A 20,703-nucleotide genomic window follows, 5' to 3' on the forward strand; every position below is an offset into this window, starting at 1 on the left:
TCAAGTTTATAAAACAATTTGCATGTGATCAGAAAGCAGGTGGAAAAGTTTCCTTATCAAATTATTTAGTTCTGTCACTTCATGTTGTAAGAGACTTCTTCCATTTTTATAGTGATTGTCTCAAGGTCCTGTGCAAAAATTTAGTTAAAACACTTGAATCCAGTAATGTCCTCTGTTTTGTGGAAGACAAATCGCACAGTTCTAGGTAACTGTGTGTTTTCCATCTGCAGAATGAAAATAATGTGCTTCATAACATTGAAAGATAGAAGTGCTTCCTCATGGGGTGACATTATCAGTGTTATATCCCTGCAAGTATTTCTTCACTGGGTGAATCAAGGGAGACTAAGATTCCAGTGAGGCCAAGTGTTAGACCCTCCATTATAAAAATGCAAAATAACATGACTTAGTAGTCTCTGTTATACACATTAAAATCCCAGTTAGCAGGAGCTCCATTCATCCAGCCTGGAGCAGACTGACAGAGCCAGCTGCTGGTCCAGCTGGTGTTTTCCAGTGCCAGCCACAAGTGGACTCCAGTCCTGTTTCCAGTGATGCAGTTAAACTTTTGCTGCATTAATCTGAAAAGGACCCATAGTTCCTGCTTCTCAGCAGCTCCATCTTGCTGAGTGAAAACCAGTGCCATGGCTGCAGACACATCTCATGTTACGTGCTCACACAACAGGAAAGCCAAATCGGGTAATTTAAAATCTGGTTTCACCTACAATTTATATCCATGCCTGTAAAATGGAACCATTCCTTTTGTTCATGCTTACTTCCCATAAAACTGTCCTTTCATTGTTTCACGTGTGGAAACTGTTCTTAACCACAAAACATATATGTACTTATTTTTGTTGAGATCACATTGTTTAAAATTCTAGGCAGTCATTTCACATTTCACCAGAAGCATAATTAACTTGCTGCACTTTTGTTATTAAAGATCCTACATGAGAAGTACCTACTCTGACAGCGCAGGTGCTTACAAAGCAATAAATGAGAAAAGCGCCTTGTTTTTAAAATAAAATTGGCAAATTAGTTTGGAAATTAATGAAACAAAGGAAACAAGGCTTCTTCATTTCAATCTTGGAGAGTATAACCTTGCAGAGTAAAAACACTAGTCCTTACAAAAGTACATATTCACATGTATGAAAATATTTCTGTGAAGAGTGAGGGAGAGGTTTGACCTTGTATTGCTGGTTCACTAGAATTGAAAACAGTGTGCATTTTTTTCAACATTAAAGCTAATAAACTCTAAAAACCACCTGAAATCTGGAATTCAAGTTTTTGAGAAAATCTCAGTATAAAAATTCATACTTATTGCAAAATACAGTCACCTACAGCTTCAACACAGATCTTGAGCTTGGCTTTTTAGTATGCAAGCAGTTGTGTGAGAAATCCAGATACTAGAGCAAATGATAGAAATGGGAGGGGGAAAAGCTGCTTAGTTTAATTAAAGATCCTGTTTTCATTTTCTAGAGATTCAGTATGATGCATGGCACTAACTCCCCCCTTAAAAAAGCTGTGGAAATATAACAGAAGATCATAATATATAGAAGACATTTATTTGTTATTTCATTCACAAGGGACTTAAACTGTTTAATTATGAATGAGAATCAGATATTAGCACTGTGGTAATAGTTCAGTACGCTGATATTTTAAAAAGTCCTTGGTTCCTGATAGATTTATGTTGATACTTATGTTTGTCAGCAGATTCTATTCAGATATTCTTTCTGCATGGGTGTTCTGACCTCAGTTGTTTCTAGTGTAATAAAAAATACATAAAGAATTACCTTTCTTCTTTTACCGCAGGTGCATCTCTGTCTTCTGTGACCTCGGAAAGTGACTATGCTATTCCTCCAGATGCATATTCAGTAGATACAGACTATTCAGAGCCAGAGCAGAAACTTCCTAAGACCTCGTCCTCATCTAGTGATAATGGAAAAAATGTGAGTACTGAAGTTCTATGAAGAAGTCCACCTGTGGTGCTGTATGTATATTTATGTCTTTATATTCAATCTTGCTGACTCACAGACTGCCTTATGAGTACAAATAGCAAAATACACCAACAATAAGTCAACCGTATAAAACTGTAATTATTGAAGGAAAATGGAGGGTAATTGTGAGCTTTCTATATAATAAAGGAAAATAGGTCGACAACTCCAGAAAAGAATTCAAAGTATTTAAGATTTCCTTTCTTGGAACCAGGTCTAGTATCAGATTGCACATGAAAAACTAAAAGCAGATTAAAATTATTATTTGAATATTCAGAGAAGTAGAAGAGCATTCCAAGAAGGAGGTGAAGTTATAAGTGGAAATCTGTGTACAGTAATAATCTATATTTTCCTCATTCAGGGAAAACTTTACACATCAAATCATAAGTAGCATAATATGCAAGGATAGGTCAAGGAAACCAAACCATTATGGGGTATTGGTCAGTCCTCAGGAGTTTTTAAATTGTTTCTGTTAGTAGTTAGCATACAAGCATATTGACTGCCTGGTGATGAAAATTATTTTAAGCTTTCTTCACAGAGGAAAAACTATGAGCTCTGTTCTACAGGTGTACACACTAAAAGTTTGTCTGTGAGGACCTCTGAATTGCAGTGCCCTTTATGTGGTCTGTAGGTTAGGCCCTGAAGTTGGGGAAAAAAAAATTTATTTTATATGCATTTTTTTCCTTGTTTAATATAAATAATTAGAAAGTAAAATCAGAAATCATCATTCTTTTATATAGTTTGGGGCAAATCATTCTCCTTCATCTACTATAACTATAAATAGGGATAGTTACCCTATGTGCATGGCATTTGTGTTAACTGATGCTTGTAAAAATTTTTTTGTTGGACTAAAAGTCTCATCATGTACTGTAATTATTATTTAACATTCTTTTAAGTCATTAATATATCTGTGTTTGTATTTTTAAATATTTCTGAGGATATAGGTATATATGTGTGTCTAACTACTTTTTATCTACCTTCTAAACAATCAGGAGCCTTTGGAAAAATCTGGATATCTGTTAAAAATGGGTGGTAAAGTAAAGACCTGGAAACGACGGTGGTTTGTGCTTAAAGGAGGCGAATTACTATATTACAAATCCCCAGTAAGTATGTGTAACTTATCTGCTGTTTTAAGTTAGATTTTTTTACTGAGAATATAGGACTGCTAGAAGGAAACGATACAAGATACATTTCTGGTGTCTGAGCTGTTAGAGAGTGATCCAGGACTCATTTCCTCAAGAGGTGTACAAGGTACTCAATGCTTAACTAGGAACTATTTATCCAGATTAATGTTTAAACGAGTTGTATAACTATTTATTGCTATTTGTTGGTAGGTTTAAAATACTCTTTTTCCATTCTTTCCCTACAGAGTGATGTCATTCGAAAACCTCAAGGTCAAATTGAGCTAAATGCATCTAGCCATATTGAAAGGGGTGATGGAAAACAAACAATTCAGGTGCCTTCTTTTCTCCTCTGTTTTTGGCGTTCCCTCCATCCCTGAACTCGTTATTCCAGTCTCTATTGTACTGGAAGTCCAAGTGTGGACTTGGAATTCAGTAATAAGTGCCCTTTGTTTGAAACCAAAGAATCATTTCAGTTACAGAAAATATAACAAGGCCATGGAGTCTTGTTTGTATTGCTACAAAGGTCAGTCATCACATATGAGATAGAAATAAGGAGAGTAGTTTTGGGGCCAGCCATTGAGGTTGAGAGAAGTCGTTTATCTGAAAGGAGATAAAATTGAGTTTTCTCAACTTGGTATCCTGGAACTTTTCAGATAAAGACTTAGAAAGGGTCTGTCTGCTCTGCCTGGCTATGGAATGTTTCTGCCTGGCTATGGAATTAATGAAAACTGCTTTGGGGAAAATGAACCCCTCAAAGCTGTGGAACTACATTGGGTAGTATATGTTACAACCCCCGCACTGTGGGGCTGAACGTATAAAGTTCTTGAAGCTCAAGACTCTTCTGTTACTACATAGCTGACCACAGAAAAACGAACATACTACCTGACTGCAGATTCTCCCAACATCTTAGAAGAATGGATCAAAGTACTACAGAACGTTCTTAAAATACAGGCTGCCAGCCCACTCTTCATAAAGTCCGAAATCAAGCCAACCATGAAAGGATTACTTACAAAGGTAGGAAAATTCTTCTTCCCCCAACCTGCTTTATTCCATATTTTTTAATAACAACAGCCAGATGAGAATGACCCTACAATAAAACAAATACAAGTAAAACAGACATGTATTTGCTTCCTCAGTATTTTACAGTGTGAACAATCCAGAAGGACTACCCACTCACCTACTCGGGGCAATTTTTTTTTTTTTTCTAGTTGCTTGATTTGATTTGATTTTTGGTTTTAAGTCATTAGTTCCTGTGTTGAGCTCTCCATTTGCACTCCAGTGGTATCCTAGTTCAGCATATGTTTCAGTTGCTAATTGACCAACCTGATTTCAGTGAAGTACTCTCTTTTCCTGTATTACTCACTGCGACAGATTATTTCAAGTTAATACGAATATTGAATGAAAAGAAACTTTATTTCTTTCAATTATTCTATTTCCTTAGCTTCCATTAATTTAGGTCTGATTCAAAGTCACATGAAAAACACTGACCTTACGAGGTTTTAGATGAGCATTTCATCTAATGCTTCAATTCTTATGCCCTTAATAGAATTATGAAGTTTTAATTTTTTGTCTAGGAATAGGGGAAAGAATTTGAACCAAGGCATTTATTCCCAATACTGCCAAAGTTCAGAGGTGGTGAAAACTAGTCTGTTTTTCTGGCTGTGCTTGTTCCTAATGTTCTGTAATCACAGGTGAAACATGGATATTCCAAGAGAGTTTGGTGTACCCTTGTTGGAAAAATCCTGTATTATTTCCGTAATCAAGAAGACAAGGTAGGTCCCTTACTTGTTTTTTCAATGAATGTAGACTTTAAACAGTAACTTACTGCTTTATTAAGGTACAGTTGCCCAAGGCATTGTCCACAGATTGTCAACTTGGAAGGTTCCTACCTAACTGCTACTAATCCATTATAACTAACAGTTAAAAAAATACCCAGAAATTTTCATTTTTTAACTTCTGTCTTAAGCAAACAATCACAATGGAGCCAGTAATTATTAGTTTTTATGTAGAGCTACTTATTCCCTTTGTCATCCTTTCCATTTCTAGCCATTTTTAAACATTCAACTAAACCTTATTTCAAGAACTATATGCAAAAGATAGCAGTAACCATACATCAAAACATTTTTTTAAAATAAAACAATGTAATACGGGAGTCAGGAATCACCTGGCTAGAGTATTAATCTAGAATCTCTAATCTCTAAAGGGACATTAAAATTAACTCACAATTTCTCCTATGAATAAGTCTCTGTTTTTAAAGTATCTGAATTTACACATTTTTACCATTGAAGATTTTGGGATTATAGCGTGCCCTTTAGAAGCATTTAAGAATTTTGCTGTATTCTTGTGAATTTCCCTCACATTTGGTAGAAGTTTGGCTGCCCTTTTAAAGTAAAATTGAAACTAATTTGCTAACTTGTAATAAAATAAGGATGTAGCTTTTGTAAGCAAAATACGTATGAAAAATTCCCAAGGCTAGTTAATTTCTAATGTTCAACAATTTGCTAATTAAGAACATACTTTCTGTAGCTGAATGTGTCCATGCAGAAATAAATTACACAATCTGCAGTGGTTAATACAGTAACAAAGTCCATTTAAAAGGCATCCTTTCAAAATGGAATTCAAATTAAAAAATGAGCCAACTGTGTTTTAGTTAAACTTGGTGAATAAATCAATCTTGATTACTTCCATGTGAAATGATATCTTTTGCTTCTCAGAATCTTATCTTGTTCAAAAAGTTGAATGCTTCAGAAGCACTACAGAAAACACAAATCACCACATGCATCTTTAATCCTCACTAGTGAAGGCACTGGAGCAAAGGGCCAGCACTGTGTGATGCTTTCTTCAAATGACAGTGTTATCAACAGCTCATTGTAGTAAATCACTGTTCAAGAATCCCACCTCTGACTGAGTCAAACTTGCCAGCTACTCTCCAGTATGGGATTTTCAGTTTTTAAAGAATATTTTTGAGAAGCCTCATCTACTTTTCACTGCTGCTGTGGTTTCAAGACAACTTACTTCAGTAACCAATGCTTCTTCACTGCACCAATAAATAACATTCTTTTGAACATCCTCATGTCTGAACGGCTAGAGAAAGAACAGTGGGGCTGTGAGAAAGGAGGGAGCTTTGAATAAAGTAGCCAGTAAGACTGTCAGCCTCCGGCAGTACTGTCACCCAGTTGTGAAGGTTTCATGCTGTATTTATGTTTGTTGTCACTTCCTCTTGTTAATGGCTATGAAATAATTACTTCTGTGAGGATTTCGTCTTGAATGGCTTTTTAACGTACATTTCCTAATAAATGATGCAAACTACATAAACAACTCAACACTGAAGTACTGTGATCTGTCAGACTGGAGAATGAAACCAACTGGAAGGTCTACCACACAAAAAATTTGCTTTCTGAATTTATAGCATGAACAAAACAGATACATCAATAATACGTTACTGCCCTCTGAAATAACAAGATAATAATTAAAGTTCTAGGCTTCATGCAGGGAATTTTTGCTTGGAACCAGGTCTGGAAACTCTGAAGAATGACTTCTCTCACCCTAACAGACATTTACTGCATTACTTATATACAGAGGCAGAAAAAAAATTTTTGAAAATCTCACCTTCAGACTTTGGCACTTGTTGCTCTCCTTTTGCTCTCTGCAATAGATGGCATATCTGACATTCCTGGGCAAAACTGAAAATAAACAAATACAAATGAGTATTGATGGTAGTTCATGGTTTTCCTTCTATTTGCAGAATAAGAAAAAAATTGTGTATAATAATAAATACAATAATATGTAATATAAAATCAGAGTGCACTGAAGTATTACCTCTCTCACCACTTCTGATATTTGCTTTTAGTTTCCTCTTGGCCAAATCAAGCTTTTTGAGGCAAAGGTGGAAGAAGTTGATAGATCCTGTGATTCTGATGAAGACTATGAAGCTAGTGGTCGCAGTTTATTATCAACTCATTACACTGTTGTTATCCACCCCAAAGACCAAGGACCCACTTATCTTCTTATAGGATCCAAACACGAGAAGGTACCAAATGGACATTTTTATTGAGTTTCAGTAACACATTCATGGGTGTGGTGCTGTGATATGAATATTTCTTGAGGAGGAAGAAGGGGATCTACAAGTTATCTGGCTTGTAGTTTGATATAATAAGCAAGGAGAAGGCTCTGCTTTTTTAACGTCGATCAAAGTTTGTCTGTAAATCAATGCTGCTGTAGGTAAGCCTTGTTACAATAGACAAAAATAAGCAGGCTGCCTATATAAGTAGATGGTGCAGAATATCATATATGCTGTAACTGGAGAATTTTGCTCACATACACTAACTTGTAGCAGACCTGTATCTGTCCTTTTTGAGAGGTTTTAGGGTGCTTGTATCCATATTCACTGAAAAGATTAACAGTAGCAAAGACTGCCCTACTTAAGTGAAGGAGCAATGAGAGGTGTGGTTAAAACCATTTTTATTATCATTGCTTCATTGTTCTCAACTAATCTTGTTTTGCTTTCTGGCCTTATCCCAGCCAGATAGCGAGATATCCCAGGTTAGCGGGATCTGGCAGTGATAAAAAAGACACTTACGTAAGATTTTGGAAGAGGAAAGGAAGAATGCTCTGATAATTAGACGTGATTTCTGAGGGTAAAAACTTACAAAGAGCGCCCTGTCCAGTCTTCCTTGCTTAATGTTTGTAACAGAGAGACCATGAATACGTGTGCATTCAACAAAGGGCAAACTCCTTTGGGCTTCAAAAGGAGCACATGGTAGTGTTTGAAGTTGAGAGCAAAATCCTGATGAAGCAGCTCCTTCCAACAATGAACTGCTGTGTTTTTCTGATTTAGGACACATGGCTTTATCATCTGACAGTTGCAGCTGGAAGTACCAGTGTAAATGTTGGATCTGAGTTTGAACAACTTCTTTGCAAATTATTAAATGTGGAAGGTGATGCCAGTAAGTTTGTTTTCATTTCAACGTACTGATCTTCCACTGCTTATTTACTGAGTGTACTTATGTACTGAATTAATTGCAAAACCTTTTTATCCTTTTAGCTTCTCAGATTTGGAGACATCCTACCCTTTGCCATAGCAAAGAAGGAATTACTTCCCCTCTTACAACATTGCCATCAGAAGCCTTGCAAACTGAGGCAATTAAATTATTTAAGGTAAAACCATAGCAGATGCCTTTTTTATTTACTGACTATTTTAACTCTTAGCTAAAGAATGGATATTAGCTGGCTTACTAAGAATGTTCAACAGATAAGAGAAAAGAAAAGAGAAGTTTACTTTTATTTTTAGTGGAGGTAACTAATGGGCAGCAGCAGAATGGCCTCATATTATCTCACCAAAGACTATCACTTCCAATGTAAAGAGATCACTTCTGGTTGTGAGGAGCAGTTTAGGCTTCAACTTCTGGCTTTCCTACTTACTTCATATGTTACTGATAAATTGCAAGTTACTAGAAAAATCCACGGCCATCATGAATGATAAAATTTAGTCTTGAAGTTTATAGCTCCAAAGAACATACCAGCTTTGAGAATGGACAAATCTCTGCATTCAGAAAACTGTAGCTGAAATACTGTTGCTTTCATTAAATTCTGGAGGAAAAAATACTAGGCGAAACTTTTGTCACAGATACATTTAAATCATCTGGGAAACATTTTAAAAATCAGAAGAAAAAGCAAAATTTAAGTTTAAGCAAATTATAGACTACTTCAAATTGAGATAGAAAACAGAGATTGTACTGCTCTTTTTAATAAAACAAAAATATTTTCCTATGAAGTAGCTATTCTTAACAGATGGATTAGATATTCAGTAATAAATATATGGAGAAAATATTCCAGAGCAAAATTATTAAAAGTATTTCACAACATTTTTTGGAATTCACTTTTAAAGATTTTTATACACCTTTAAAAATATGCATACGTATATCTCCCAGGAGTAGTGAAAAGGCCTTATGACTAGGAGACACATAACAGATCATAACTGCTGAGCCACAGCTAGTTTCTTGAAAAATTTTGTCTGCCACTAAGACCTTACATCTTTCCCAGTTAAAGGCCAGGTAGGTGAGAGTATTACGCTGCAATGCCATTAACCTTCTTTCAGGCTATAAAGTCTATTCCAGAGACAAAATAAAATTTTGATGTTCTTTTTTCTGTATGTTGTGAAAGAAGTTACAAGTTTGAAGGCATGGAGCTTGGATAAATGAATTTTCTCCACAAAACTTGAACAAATCTAAAGACCAAATTCCCTGAAGCGTCAAATATCTGGAGAATTCTGATCTCATGGTTCAGATCTAGAAAGGAATTCAAGACAAGCATCGTATGTTTAGTCACGGCCACTTGTAGGCAAATTTTCCAGATGGTTTCTCTGAAATGTTTGAAAGACTTTAAAGAAGTACATCCATCTTACTTTCTGCAATCCTGCAGCACGAAAGTTTAAAAGGAAATGTACCTATTTGATAAAAACAAATGTACATTTATTTGTAAATCACTTTTCAGACCTAGTTCAAATCACAGACACTTGCCTAAAATACATAAATAAGAGATTACTTGTATGGCCTTTACTGAACCTTTGTAAAGATCAGTTTAAAAGTCAGATAAGGAATTTATTTAGAAACAAATCAAGTCATGTTTCGGTTAGTCAATTGCTGATTAAAATTAGTCTTTGTGAAAATCCACATATTTTTCAGATAGACTAGAAATAGATTGGGCTTCCATCTATTTCTTGTATTTTTCCTTACATCCCTTGAAAATTCCATCAACTATTTTATAGAGTAAATGCAATGAGTGATACATATGTTTTCTTCTAATACAACACAACAAATGCTTAACACATGGCTTTCCTGAGAAAGCCAGCACTGGGGATAGGAAAGTTCAGAGTTACCCACAGTAAAAATACCAGGCAAAGCCAAGATGTAAATCAATGGCTCTGAGTTATGCTTTTCTTATCTATGCATATTCTGCCATCTTATTCTCACTACTTGCACAAGCATTTTACATTGTCTGCCATTGAGAGCTGTAGACTTTGCAAGCCTTGTAGAGGGCCAGCTTTGTTCAGCATGTCCTTAAACTTGCATACCACGACAACTGCTGCAACTCATGTTAAGAGTTCACTCCATTAGATGCAGAGTGAAAAGCATGGGTTCTAGGAGGTGTTTTTATCTTAAGTCTCACTACATTGATTTCACCCCTTTTTTGCAGAACCAGCAGGGTTTCTTTAGTCTACTGGTAGACTTACTGTGACTTCAATTAAAGCACACTTTTGTTATACAGAACATAAAGATTTGTTGGAGCTTTTTGTATGTAAACTCACTTGCTTATTATTTTATATCTAGACCTGCCAGTTGTTTATAAATGCTGCAGTTGACTCTCCTGCCATTGATTACCATGTATCTTTGGCCCAAAGTGCTTTGCAGATCTGCCTCACACATCCTGAACTTCAAAATGAGATCTGTTGCCAGCTTATTAAACAGACTAGACGTCGACATCCACAAAACCAGGCAGGACCAATACAGGTAACCCAGTATGTATTTTAATGGTACCAATTTCAGCAGCAATAAAGGAACTACACGGCCTGCTTAGAATGGTAAAGAGGCTAAGCTCTTCTGTAGCATCTGCTTAATTGAAACTGGATAAAAAGCTGAGCTAATATCCTAGTTACTGGAGCAATACCTACAGAACTAGGAGATGTTCTAGAAAATGTTACCATATTAAGGCTTGTGTAATGGTCATGTTTTTCTCTTGCCACAGAAAGTAGAATATGACTAACAGACATACCTATTATCTAGAAACAGCCTCTAATCCAATATGTGGTGAGACACTGGAACAGGTTGCCCAGAGAATCTGTGGATGCCCCATTTCTGGTAGTGTTCAAGGCCAGGTTAAATTGAGCTTGGAGCAGCCTGGTCTAGAGGAAGGTGTTCCTGCCTATGGCAGGGGCATTGGAACAATATTATTTTTAAGGTCCCTTCCAACCCAAGCCATTCTGTGATTCAATTTGTGCATCCCAAAACATTCACAAAGCTTTTATAACAGACATAGCACATTCGTGTCAATTAACACACACTGAAGTTATGAATGGCTGATGGAATTTAAACTTACTATAGTCCTTCTTTGGTACTTTTCTTACCACTGGCAAGGCCTTCCCTCTGATGCAGATAAATATATTGTTGCAATCGTAACACACTGGAATGATTTTTAAGAGCTAACGCATTCAGTAAAATGTTTTCAGCCTTACACTAAGCTTTTTAAGTCCTAAATTCATTCTGTAGTCTCCTACCTGTGCTTGTACTGTGGTGTATACCTTGATGCTATCCTCCATCAAAGTACAGGTATTTGATGAGAGGGAATATCTGTGCCTGTGCTGTCAAATTTCCATTTAATACCAGGCAAGTCAGATAAATCAAGATGGAGAAACATCATTTTTAAATTTCAATATGAAGCATGGATTGTGAGAGTAGTTGCAATATTAGTAAGTCTATGTCCAGGGTACATGAGAGCAGTCTGTAATAAGTGAAGCCTATGGATACGTATTGAGCAACAACAATACACCAAAATATTGAATAATTGTTTTTTTCAATAGTTACTGTCTACTTGGTAGAAGGAAAATGTCTTATGTGTTGCTTCATCATGTATGTAACAGGAGAGCTGAATTCAAATTTCACAGGCTTCTCCTCATTTCATAGTGCTTGGCCTTGCAGCCTTAGTATTTTTTTCCCAGTGCATTAACTTTTTTATACAAACTGAGCTGCTTTCCCATTTCCAGCCCCAAAAGAAACTTGCTGTACACAAGTAAATAGAAGGAGAGCCTTGGCCTTTCAATGAGGTGACATGCTTATTCAGTCAGCTTTTTCTCTGTGTTTTGCTTTTTCCATTCGTGTTTCAACAGTCTCGACTTGGCCCAGTAAGCTGCACTGCTGGCCAGCAGCTAGAGCAGGAAGTTTTACGTTGTAAGATGTTTAAAACAGTGAATGTATTCCTTTTGTTCAGGGATTGCAGCTCTTGGCTCTCTGCGTTGGACTCTTTCTGCCCCAGCACCCATTCCTTTGGCTTCTTAAACTTCATTTAAAGAAGAATGCAGATTCCAGGTGTGCCTGAATATTATTACTCAGCTTGTCAACTAGTCTTTCTGAAGTACCTTAATTTGCAGTCTTTCCTGTAGTATATCAGATTTTTGACATACATTTTTAAATGAATCTGAGTAGAATTGCTACTAAAATGTAGTACATGTTACTTCTATGCATCATTTGGGAAAGTTACCCCTTTTTTCAGAAAATACTCTTCAGTGGAACTCTTGACTGTAAAAACCATGAAACCCAAAATATGACAGTTATTACACAACACACCCTGAGCCATGTTCATCTTTGGCACAGTTCTGCTGGTCTTAGTAGACTAATTCTCTTTCTAATTCCACATGCAAAAAATGTGTTGGAAATCTCACAGCGTGAAATCTGAGTGCTCCTCCCATCTGGCATCCCCAGAGAAATTTACTCACAGTTTACTATCCTTTCAATCAGTCCCCAAGGATTGCCTTACTTCTTTTTTGGTCACAGGACCGAGTTTGGGAAATATGCAATCTATTGTCAGCGATGTGTAGAACGTACCCAGCAGAACGGAGACCGAGAAGCAAGACCTTCCAGAATGGAAATCCTTTCCACTCTTCTAAGAAATCCCTACCACCACTCGCTGCCCTTTAGTATTCCAGTTCATTTCATGAATGGCATATATCAGGTAATGTCATGTAGACCACAAAACCTGAGCTCTCCCAACCCCTGGCTGTGAGCGTATACAGGAAGTATTATATCAGGAAGAGAACTGTAAATGTTAAAGTAAACCTGGTTCAAGTTTCATCCTGTGCCAGTGCTAGCAATGGCAGGCACATGGTACTTGGGATCTGATTTGATCAGCAAAGAGTAAAGGTTTGGGGAAAAATCTTTAAGAGAAAATAAAAAAAACAAGACCTCTTAAGAATGAAAAATACCAAAGTTCTGTTTCTTATTTAACCTGGCCACCAGCTGAATGAATTAGACTGAAAGAAAGGGAAAAGTATTAAATTCCACTTCTTTTCATCAGACATCTTGGAAGTTAAATCAGTGAGGGCCTGGAAGCACAGCTGTAACTCCCATTATCAATCATGAAGGATAACCATATTTGTTACAGAACAAACATGGCTTCATTCTTAACTCTTATGGGACTTCATTAGTCAAAGCCTGTAGGAAACTCTTCACAGGCTTCCATGCATGCTGCTTCACATCCTGGTTTGTGTTTGCAACTGTGAGAGACAGCTGAAAATTTTTTGAACAATTCATAGTATTCCTAGACAGAAAGCAAGGTTTTATATGAAATCAAGGTCTTCTTAATTTTTCAAGTGGTATTTGTCACAAAAAGCACACATACTAGACTGATACTTGTTACATAGATTTTGTAACAGAAATTCAACTTTAGCAAGTGCAAAGAAACCACTACAAACAAAGAAAATAAACCCAAAAATACTACATTTGGAAGCATTCTGATAGTGAATTTGATTTGGTAAACAAAGTAAGATAAGGTACAATCTGCTGAGAAGTTAATAATTTTTGGATAGAGAAAAATTCCACTAAATTGACTTGCCACATGGAAATCTTTTCCACATTCTTTCTGAAAATTTTTAATTTCCAAAGACAATAAGTTATCCACAGAGGGTGGAATGGGTCTTACAGTCTCACTGTTATTGTAGAGGTATTATATTTCAAAATCTTCAGTTTAAGGAAAAGGGGGTGTATAAGCTTGATAGCAAAATACGTTTTGGCTGCTTTTTTAGGTCGTTGGGTTTGATGCCTCTACCACAGTGGAGGAATTTCTGAACACCCTGAACCAAGATACAGGGATGAGGAAACCAGCTCAGTCGGGATTTGCACTGTTTTCTGATGATCCCTCTGGCAAGGATATAGAGCACTGTCTTCAAGGAAACATCAAGGTAAACAAAAGCCTTTAATGAGCTCTACATGTAAAAAACCAAAGTATCTTCATTTGACAGAGCTCTCCTCAGAGAAAAGAGAAAGCTGAAAACTGTCTGTAGGTTCTTTCAGGATGAAAACTATCTTCAGGTTTTTCCTCTTAATGTGAAAGATTTTTTTTTTTTAAATCCCTTTTTCAATTGCTTAAATTTATTCAGTTAACTATACTTAAAAGCTAATAGGACATTGATATTATTTAGAGAAGTAGCAGGTGAGTTAAAAAAAAAAGTAAGCTGTTACTAATCAGAGCTCTTTAAAACTAAAAAGCAATTGGAGTCTAACATGGATTTAGAGATTTCAGTTAACATTTCTGATTTAGCTCCAGAAGATGACCATGTGAGGTCCAAGAAGTCATTAATACTGGAGTGGAGATTCTGGGGAAGGAAAAGAAGAAAGAGCTTTTTATCTAAATACAGAATAATTTTAGGGTTCAGTTTAAGAAATTTCCAATGAAAAGCTTGTCATTGTTCTAAATTTTAGTTTCCTCTATTGCTAGAATTAAGTTCTTTGCAGTAAAGAGTGAAAAAATGCAATTTAATCTGTGCTTTAGTAAGGTATTAGATATTTTTCAAGCCTTTTGGCAACTAATGAATAATGAATTTTTTGTACGTCTACCCAAGTAGTCTTTTGCACCCTTTGGCCAGTGTTCACAGCTGCACTTTTGAGTTACAAGGTGTGATACAACCTGGCCTTAGTGACAAACAGTTTGTTATCACAATCAGCCTTCTTCCTGTACCAGAAGAATTACCATCTGGAAAGCAAAATTCCTAAAAGATGTACTAATTTTCTAGGTCACTGAAACTTTAGAAGCTACTCACATTACTGCTTCCAGGAAGGCTCTTTTATGAAGGAACAGTGACATGAGGTCCAGCAGAGCTCCGAGAACCTCTGTGCCACCTCCTCCCCATGTGCCCACCTACCCACCTGCACTGCTTGTTGGGAACCACTTTGGCTGTGTTTTATAACAAACTTCATATCACCTTTACAGCAGTTACTGGAACAGACCTGAAAAACTCGGGCATGCAGCAGAAAGAGAAGGCAGAGATCAAAGGCATTTGACTAATTATATAACAACTCTGTATAATTACACATTCACTGGCTGCTGCTAAATCAAGTACCTGGCCTTTCCAAATAAGCATGTTAGGGCTCATTTTCGATGTAGTGTGAGTGTTGCAGGATAAGCAAACAACAAAATTGTTAATTATTAAATGCTCCAACTAAGAAATGCAAGTGAAGTTATACTTCAGTAAGCTTAAAAATTCAAGCTATGTATGTTTCTGATATGCAATAGGTAGAGGATATTAAAATAAGTTCTATTCTAAATTTCTATTCAAAGGTGTTTTCAAATAGGAAGATATGGCAAAGACCGTTTTGTATTGCTTTCCTTCTAGATCTGTGACATTATTTCAAAATGGGAGCAAGCCTCCAAAGAACAACACCCTGGGAAATGTGAAGGCACAAGGACTGTCCGCCTTACTTACAAAAATAGGTTTGTTTAGCAAGTATATCTCTGCCTTGGTTTTTGGTTTCTGCAGTTTCTTCACCTGAAAAATATCGGCTGACTCGAAGCTTGCAACAAAAACAGTAAATGAGTGTAACTGGAGAATTTCTTTTTTAATATAGTTCACTTTTTCTAGTCCTTAAGAGATGAGCAGAACTGGGAAAAAAAAAAAAAAAGCCAACACTGAAATCGAAGGACTGAAATTAAATACTTGCCCAGTAGTTGAAGTGCAAGTGTTGTTCTGCTAATGTGTTTTGACACTGACATAAACACATCACATTCAGAGCAGATACTGCTAATCCTCAGGGCTAATGCATTTCCCTGTCTTCTTTATTTAAAAACTTTCTGTTTTTTCTGTAGGCTTTATTTTTCAGTTCAAGTTCATGGAGAGACAGACAGAGAGAAGCTGCTGCTAGTATATCAGACAAATGATCAAATAGTCAATGGACTTTTCCCTGTAAACAAAGAATTAGCAATGGAATTGACAGCTCTTTTAGCCCAGGTAATCTTTATGCATGAGTGACTCACACAGCAGTTTTGCAGGTTAAATACTTAAAGAAGCAAACTGGTCCAGGACTGCTTGACAGTCATGTGACCCCCACGTTGTACATATGATAGTGCAGGAAACAGACTGGGCTGGAATCTTTGTGTAAGGCAACTCTGGACTTCAAGTGGAAATGCTTTACAGTGTAGACTGCTGGGCAATCAGTACGGATAAAAAAATGTGCTTTACCTCTTCCACAGTCAGGCCTTCTTGGATTAAATATCATGTGATCATGTACCGTTTCTTCATTCACTATTCCTTACATAGTTTCTGCAAGTTAATATTCCAAAGTAACAGCTGTTAATGAAAGTCTAAGACTCCTTGACTAGACATGGTCTTGATAAGAGCTGTGTTTTATAACAAACTTCATATTAAAAAAATTAAAAGCTCAAAGGAAGGTTATTAAGAAAGTTACTTGATGTTGTTATTCAGTAAATGTAAACTACTGTAAAAGCTGGAGATCTAGCAATCTCAGAGCAGAACTAGTATTATATTTGTACAGTTTATATTTGATGTTTAAATTTTTTCCATGGTAAATAAAAAATAAGAAGATTACTTGTATAACTTTTATATTGGTGAAAAATTATTGACAAACTGGTTTTCATCTTATACTTGGTAATACAGATTAAAAGACAGTTCATAATATCCAGCTAGAAAATTACTCTGGAATAACAAAAAATTTTCTTCATGGACTTCCCCTTAGGTAGAGATTGGAGATTTTGAACGGCCTTTCTCAACTCCAGCAGGGCAAGTTACTTCCCAGTCCAAGTCCAACCAAACACTGAAACAAGTTTTGGAGAGATTCTACCCTAAGAGATACAGACAAGGCTGCTCAGAGGAACAACTAAGGTGAGATGTATTTTGTGATTCATATTCTCTAAAAATCTAGGAGTGAAACAAGGAAGTTTTCAACTGTCATTGAGTACAGTTTACTCTTGTGCTGTGTTTGCCTAAACCTATGTTTGAAACTCATTTTTCTTGCTAAACTGAAGAACCCATTTCCTCTGCATGTTTCTAATCACAGAAAAGGACCATCATTAAGCACACATTCCAGCAAAAGCTCTACCAGTTACTACACAGTGTTACAAAACCCAGTGATTTTGAAATTCTTATTTTTCTTTTCAGCAAATCTAAATTAAGCCTGTGCACAGACTAAAGAGTTACTGAAAGTAAAAGACATGAGGATCTGACCTGTTTGCTATTCTAATGTGCAATCTCTGGCAGCCAGTCAGATTGGCAATACGTTAACTTAGTGGACTTGCTAGTAATGTATCACTTAATTTACAATTAATAACCTTCAAGTTGTTTGAATCAGTGCCTACTAACATGAAAATGAGCAGAACAGTGTCATAAATTATCCAAAGTCAATGATACAGTGGTTTTGAAGTCCAGCAAACATCACAGAAATGTTTTCCTCATTCTTCAGTACAGAGTTGAGAAAACTGAAAGCTATTATCTATCGTATGCACATAGTAACATTATTACGTTCTCAGAAGACAACAAGGGCATTCAAATGTATATGCACAACAAAGAGAAATTTACGCAATTCATTTCAAAGAACAAATGATAAGAGGTCCTGGGTTAGACTAAGTCATTGAGGATAAGTCAGCTATCTGTTGAACTCTTCAGGTAGTCCCTAAACTACCAGCTGGCAGAGATGGAAGCCTGTGGCAGGGAAATAATCACTCTGTATCTGCCCTGTTGCTTGTATTCTTTTGCCAAGGGTGCAGTGCTGATCAGAAGCAACCTTATTGCTAGCAGTGCACTAAACAAAAAAAAAAAAACAAACCCAAACATATCTTCCACATCTACTACTAGCCACAGGTAAAGATATGTGCTAAGCTGGATGGATTTTTGGAATGACAACTGACATAGCTGTTGAGTACTGATAAAGGTAGATTGATTCTCTGTAGAGACATATTAAAAGCTGTCCCAGACTTTTTCCCTTTATGCTGCAACTGCTACATCAATATTTAATCATAATGTTACAGAAATTAGAAGATACTTCATAATGTTCATGTGCATTAAAATATTAAATGACACTCTGGATTTATTTAATACGGTATAAGTGATAGTTGTTGTATTAACTTAAATTATCATTTTAACAAATGGATTATTTTTTTGCTCATTAAACTCGCTATGGGTAAGCATTTAAATTCCTTTCAATAACTAAATTACATACTTCATTTCAATAGACAGCTTTGTCAGCGGTTGTCTACAAGATGGATGGCTCTCCGGGGGCACAGTGCTGCAGACTGTGTGCGCATTTATCTCACTGTAGCCAGGAAATGGTCCTTCTTTGGTGCCAAACTGTTTGCAGCAAAAGTAAGAACCTTTACTGAGTTTGAGTGGTGGGGGTTTTAAATATAAATATAATTTGCAAATAGTAATACCCTTTTGTTGACAATAACTGTGTTGTATATGAGCTGATTGAATCTCTTGTGAAATTACTAATCTGTTTAAGTCATATATGGGTAAAATATAATAGCTGTAGTACTAAGTATACCATAATAGTAACTTTCCAACACACTTACTGCTTGTTTGACATTATTTATCTAGGTAGTTTCATTCAATTTCCTTATACCTTGGCTTGAGATGGCTTTTTAATTTTAGCCTTTTTTTACCTGATAACTGGTAGAGCATTGAAAAGACATCATTCACTGGCTACGAAAGCTGAACCTTGCAGAAGTACTAAATGTTAAGGGTATTTAGAGCACTCCCTTCTGTCCTGGCCTACCTTCAATTTCTCTTACACCTATCTTAATTCTCTTGATTCAAGTGACATCTGTGTTAAACAGAACTGTCACCTTATGCCTTATGTTTTATGAGGTAATCCCAATGTATCTATTATATATATATATATATACATATATGTATATAAAATTGCTTATCAGCACTCTAGTCTTTGTTTATATACACATATGACCTAATGAAAAAATCTTAACACCTGACTTTAATAAAGAGACTATACATTTTATTGATCTGAGCACCAGGGGAGGCTTCAAGAGTATTAGGTTGAGTTCATAATTCTGCCACTGGCTGCCTACATGGCTTTGGGCAGCTGTTTTAGTTTCTTTGCTGAAATTTACACTGAGAGGAAACTGATGCAAGATCTGTGGATGGAGAGAGCTCTATAGTAGATGAGAGTTCATAATTATACACATACTGGTTCATGTTGAAATAGTAATTAAAGAAGATTTCTCTTTGTAGCCTCTATCAACATCCTCAAGTGAGAAGTCATTCATCTGGTTTGCTGTACATGAGGATGGCATAAGCATCCTGGATTACAGTTCTATGGTAAGTGAAGTTTCTCTTTTAATTCTGGTCAAAGTAGATTTAACAGAGCATATGGGGAGATCCATCACCATACTACATAAAAGATGGCATTAGCCTTTCATGCTAAGTTATCTTGTCTTTCTCGTAATTCCTTCCTTTCAAAACGATTTAATGTTATCATCATTATAGTAGCGCTAACAACAGAAATAAGTAATGAATTATTATTTGCACAGAATTTATTTTTGTTTATATGACACAGTTTTTATATCATTTAATGAAATGTTAATGTTTTAATCATTCAGATGTCAGGAGATCCATAGTTACAGTTCTTACAATAACATTAATTTTCTTTTCCTGGAGACTTCATTTTCCAATATTATTCATAATACATAGACTCTGCAAAGAGCAGTTACTTTAAAAGATTGTTATTTTCATTGTATTATTTTTGTTTAATAGTAGGTAATATAATCCAGTGTTATTTAAGTATGTCATTTTTGGCTCTGATTTCTCTTTGATTTGCAATACAAGTTTTTGCAGAAAACTCATGGTAATCAGTGAAAAAAAGCAGTTCCTGAGAAGATCCCTCCTTTCATTTATATCCTGCAAAGAAACAGAATGGCACGGTGCTATTAGCAAGTGCTAATATTGAATATCAGAAAGTTAAAATCTCAGCTTTATAATTGTACTGATAGAGGCCTTTTCATTACAGTTCTTTGCAGTTAAAGAAATAATAAAACAAAGAATATGAGGAGAGCAAACAGCAGCTCTCTATAGGGAATAAGCAAAATGAGTTGGCATTAGACTGCAGAAAGCTCTACAAACACTATCTACTCCTAGAGCTATGGCATTACTGTAGAGCACTGCCAGTTTACAGCATCAGCAGGCCTTACTTGTTCAAGAAACCCTCAGTTTCCAGGGGTTATTCTGAGTTTCTGTAGGAAGGATCAGGGCTATCAGAAATTATGTTGCAAGGGGTAGAGAAAATACTATTTCGAAATCAGGGCAAAAAGGGGTTTATTAACCAAAGGACATTGTCAGTTACTGTAAAAATACTGTCTGACAATGAATTTTAAATGTGAACATCTGCAGCAAATTGATAAGAGTTGTAAGGATAAATTAAATGCTAATCTTAACTTGAAGGCCACTAGTGTGGTTTTTACACATTGAACGGTAACAACCAAGGCATGAGGAGCCTTGAAGAGCATTTATTTTTCATCAGGGATGTTGAAAAAAGAGAACAGAATTCAATTTGCGTGTATGGAAACTACATATTGCTGCACAAAAA

At 36.0% G+C, this 20,703-nt stretch overlaps 1 protein-coding gene and 1 long non-coding RNA gene across 8 annotated transcripts in view; one reads left to right on the plus strand and one right to left on the minus strand.

The window, feature by feature from the left end:
• Window positions 1–20,703, plus strand: part of PLEKHH2 (pleckstrin homology, MyTH4 and FERM domain containing H2) — a 49,841-nt gene that overhangs the window by 26,244 nt on the left and 2,894 nt on the right. For 4 of the 5 annotated variants that reach the window (XM_027903585.1, XM_027903582.1, XM_027903583.1 and 1 more), the window contains 17 exons: window positions 1,804–1,940; window positions 2,978–3,088; window positions 3,355–3,441; window positions 3,965–4,123; window positions 4,801–4,881; window positions 6,960–7,139; window positions 7,947–8,055; window positions 8,154–8,266; window positions 10,438–10,617; window positions 12,092–12,189; window positions 12,655–12,832; window positions 13,902–14,057; window positions 15,489–15,586; window positions 15,959–16,100; window positions 16,846–16,991; window positions 18,338–18,467; window positions 19,353–19,439. In XM_027903585.1, the coding sequence (XP_027759386.1) occupies window positions 1,804–1,940; window positions 2,978–3,088; window positions 3,355–3,441; window positions 3,965–4,123; window positions 4,801–4,881; window positions 6,960–7,139; window positions 7,947–8,055; window positions 8,154–8,266; window positions 10,438–10,617; window positions 12,092–12,189; window positions 12,655–12,832; window positions 13,902–14,057; window positions 15,489–15,586; window positions 15,959–16,100; window positions 16,846–16,991; window positions 18,338–18,467; window positions 19,353–19,439 (2,192 nt within the window). Of the gene's footprint in view, window positions 1–1,803; window positions 1,941–2,977; window positions 3,089–3,354; window positions 3,442–3,964; window positions 4,124–4,800; window positions 4,882–6,959; window positions 7,140–7,946; window positions 8,056–8,153; window positions 8,267–10,437; window positions 10,618–12,091; window positions 12,190–12,654; window positions 12,833–13,901; window positions 14,058–15,488; window positions 15,587–15,958; window positions 16,101–16,845; window positions 16,992–18,337; window positions 18,468–19,352; window positions 19,440–20,703 lie in introns of those variants that run through there. The other variant, XR_003573481.1, reaches the window with a different exon arrangement.
• The window catches only part of LOC114067876, a 30,435-nt gene that overhangs the window by 2,269 nt on the left and 7,463 nt on the right, over window positions 1–20,703 (minus strand). The window contains exons 3-6 of one of the 3 annotated variants that reach the window (XR_003573482.1): window positions 14,916–15,102; window positions 6,719–6,792; window positions 4,120–4,196; window positions 2,562–2,624 (exon numbers count right to left, since the gene is read on the minus strand). This is a non-coding gene — a long non-coding RNA (uncharacterized LOC114067876). Of the gene's footprint in view, window positions 1–2,561; window positions 2,625–4,119; window positions 4,197–6,718; window positions 6,793–14,235; window positions 14,472–14,915; window positions 15,103–20,703 lie in introns of those variants that run through there. The other 2 variants (XR_003573483.1, XR_003573484.1) reach the window with 2 other exon arrangements.

This window comes from Empidonax traillii, unplaced genomic scaffold (genome assembly GCF_003031625.1).
Source record: "Empidonax traillii isolate 1590-97213 ecotype Southwest subspecies unplaced genomic scaffold, ASM303162v1 scaffold984:size454904, whole genome shotgun sequence".
Lineage (NCBI taxonomy): Eukaryota > Metazoa > Chordata > Aves > Passeriformes > Tyrannidae > Empidonax > Empidonax traillii.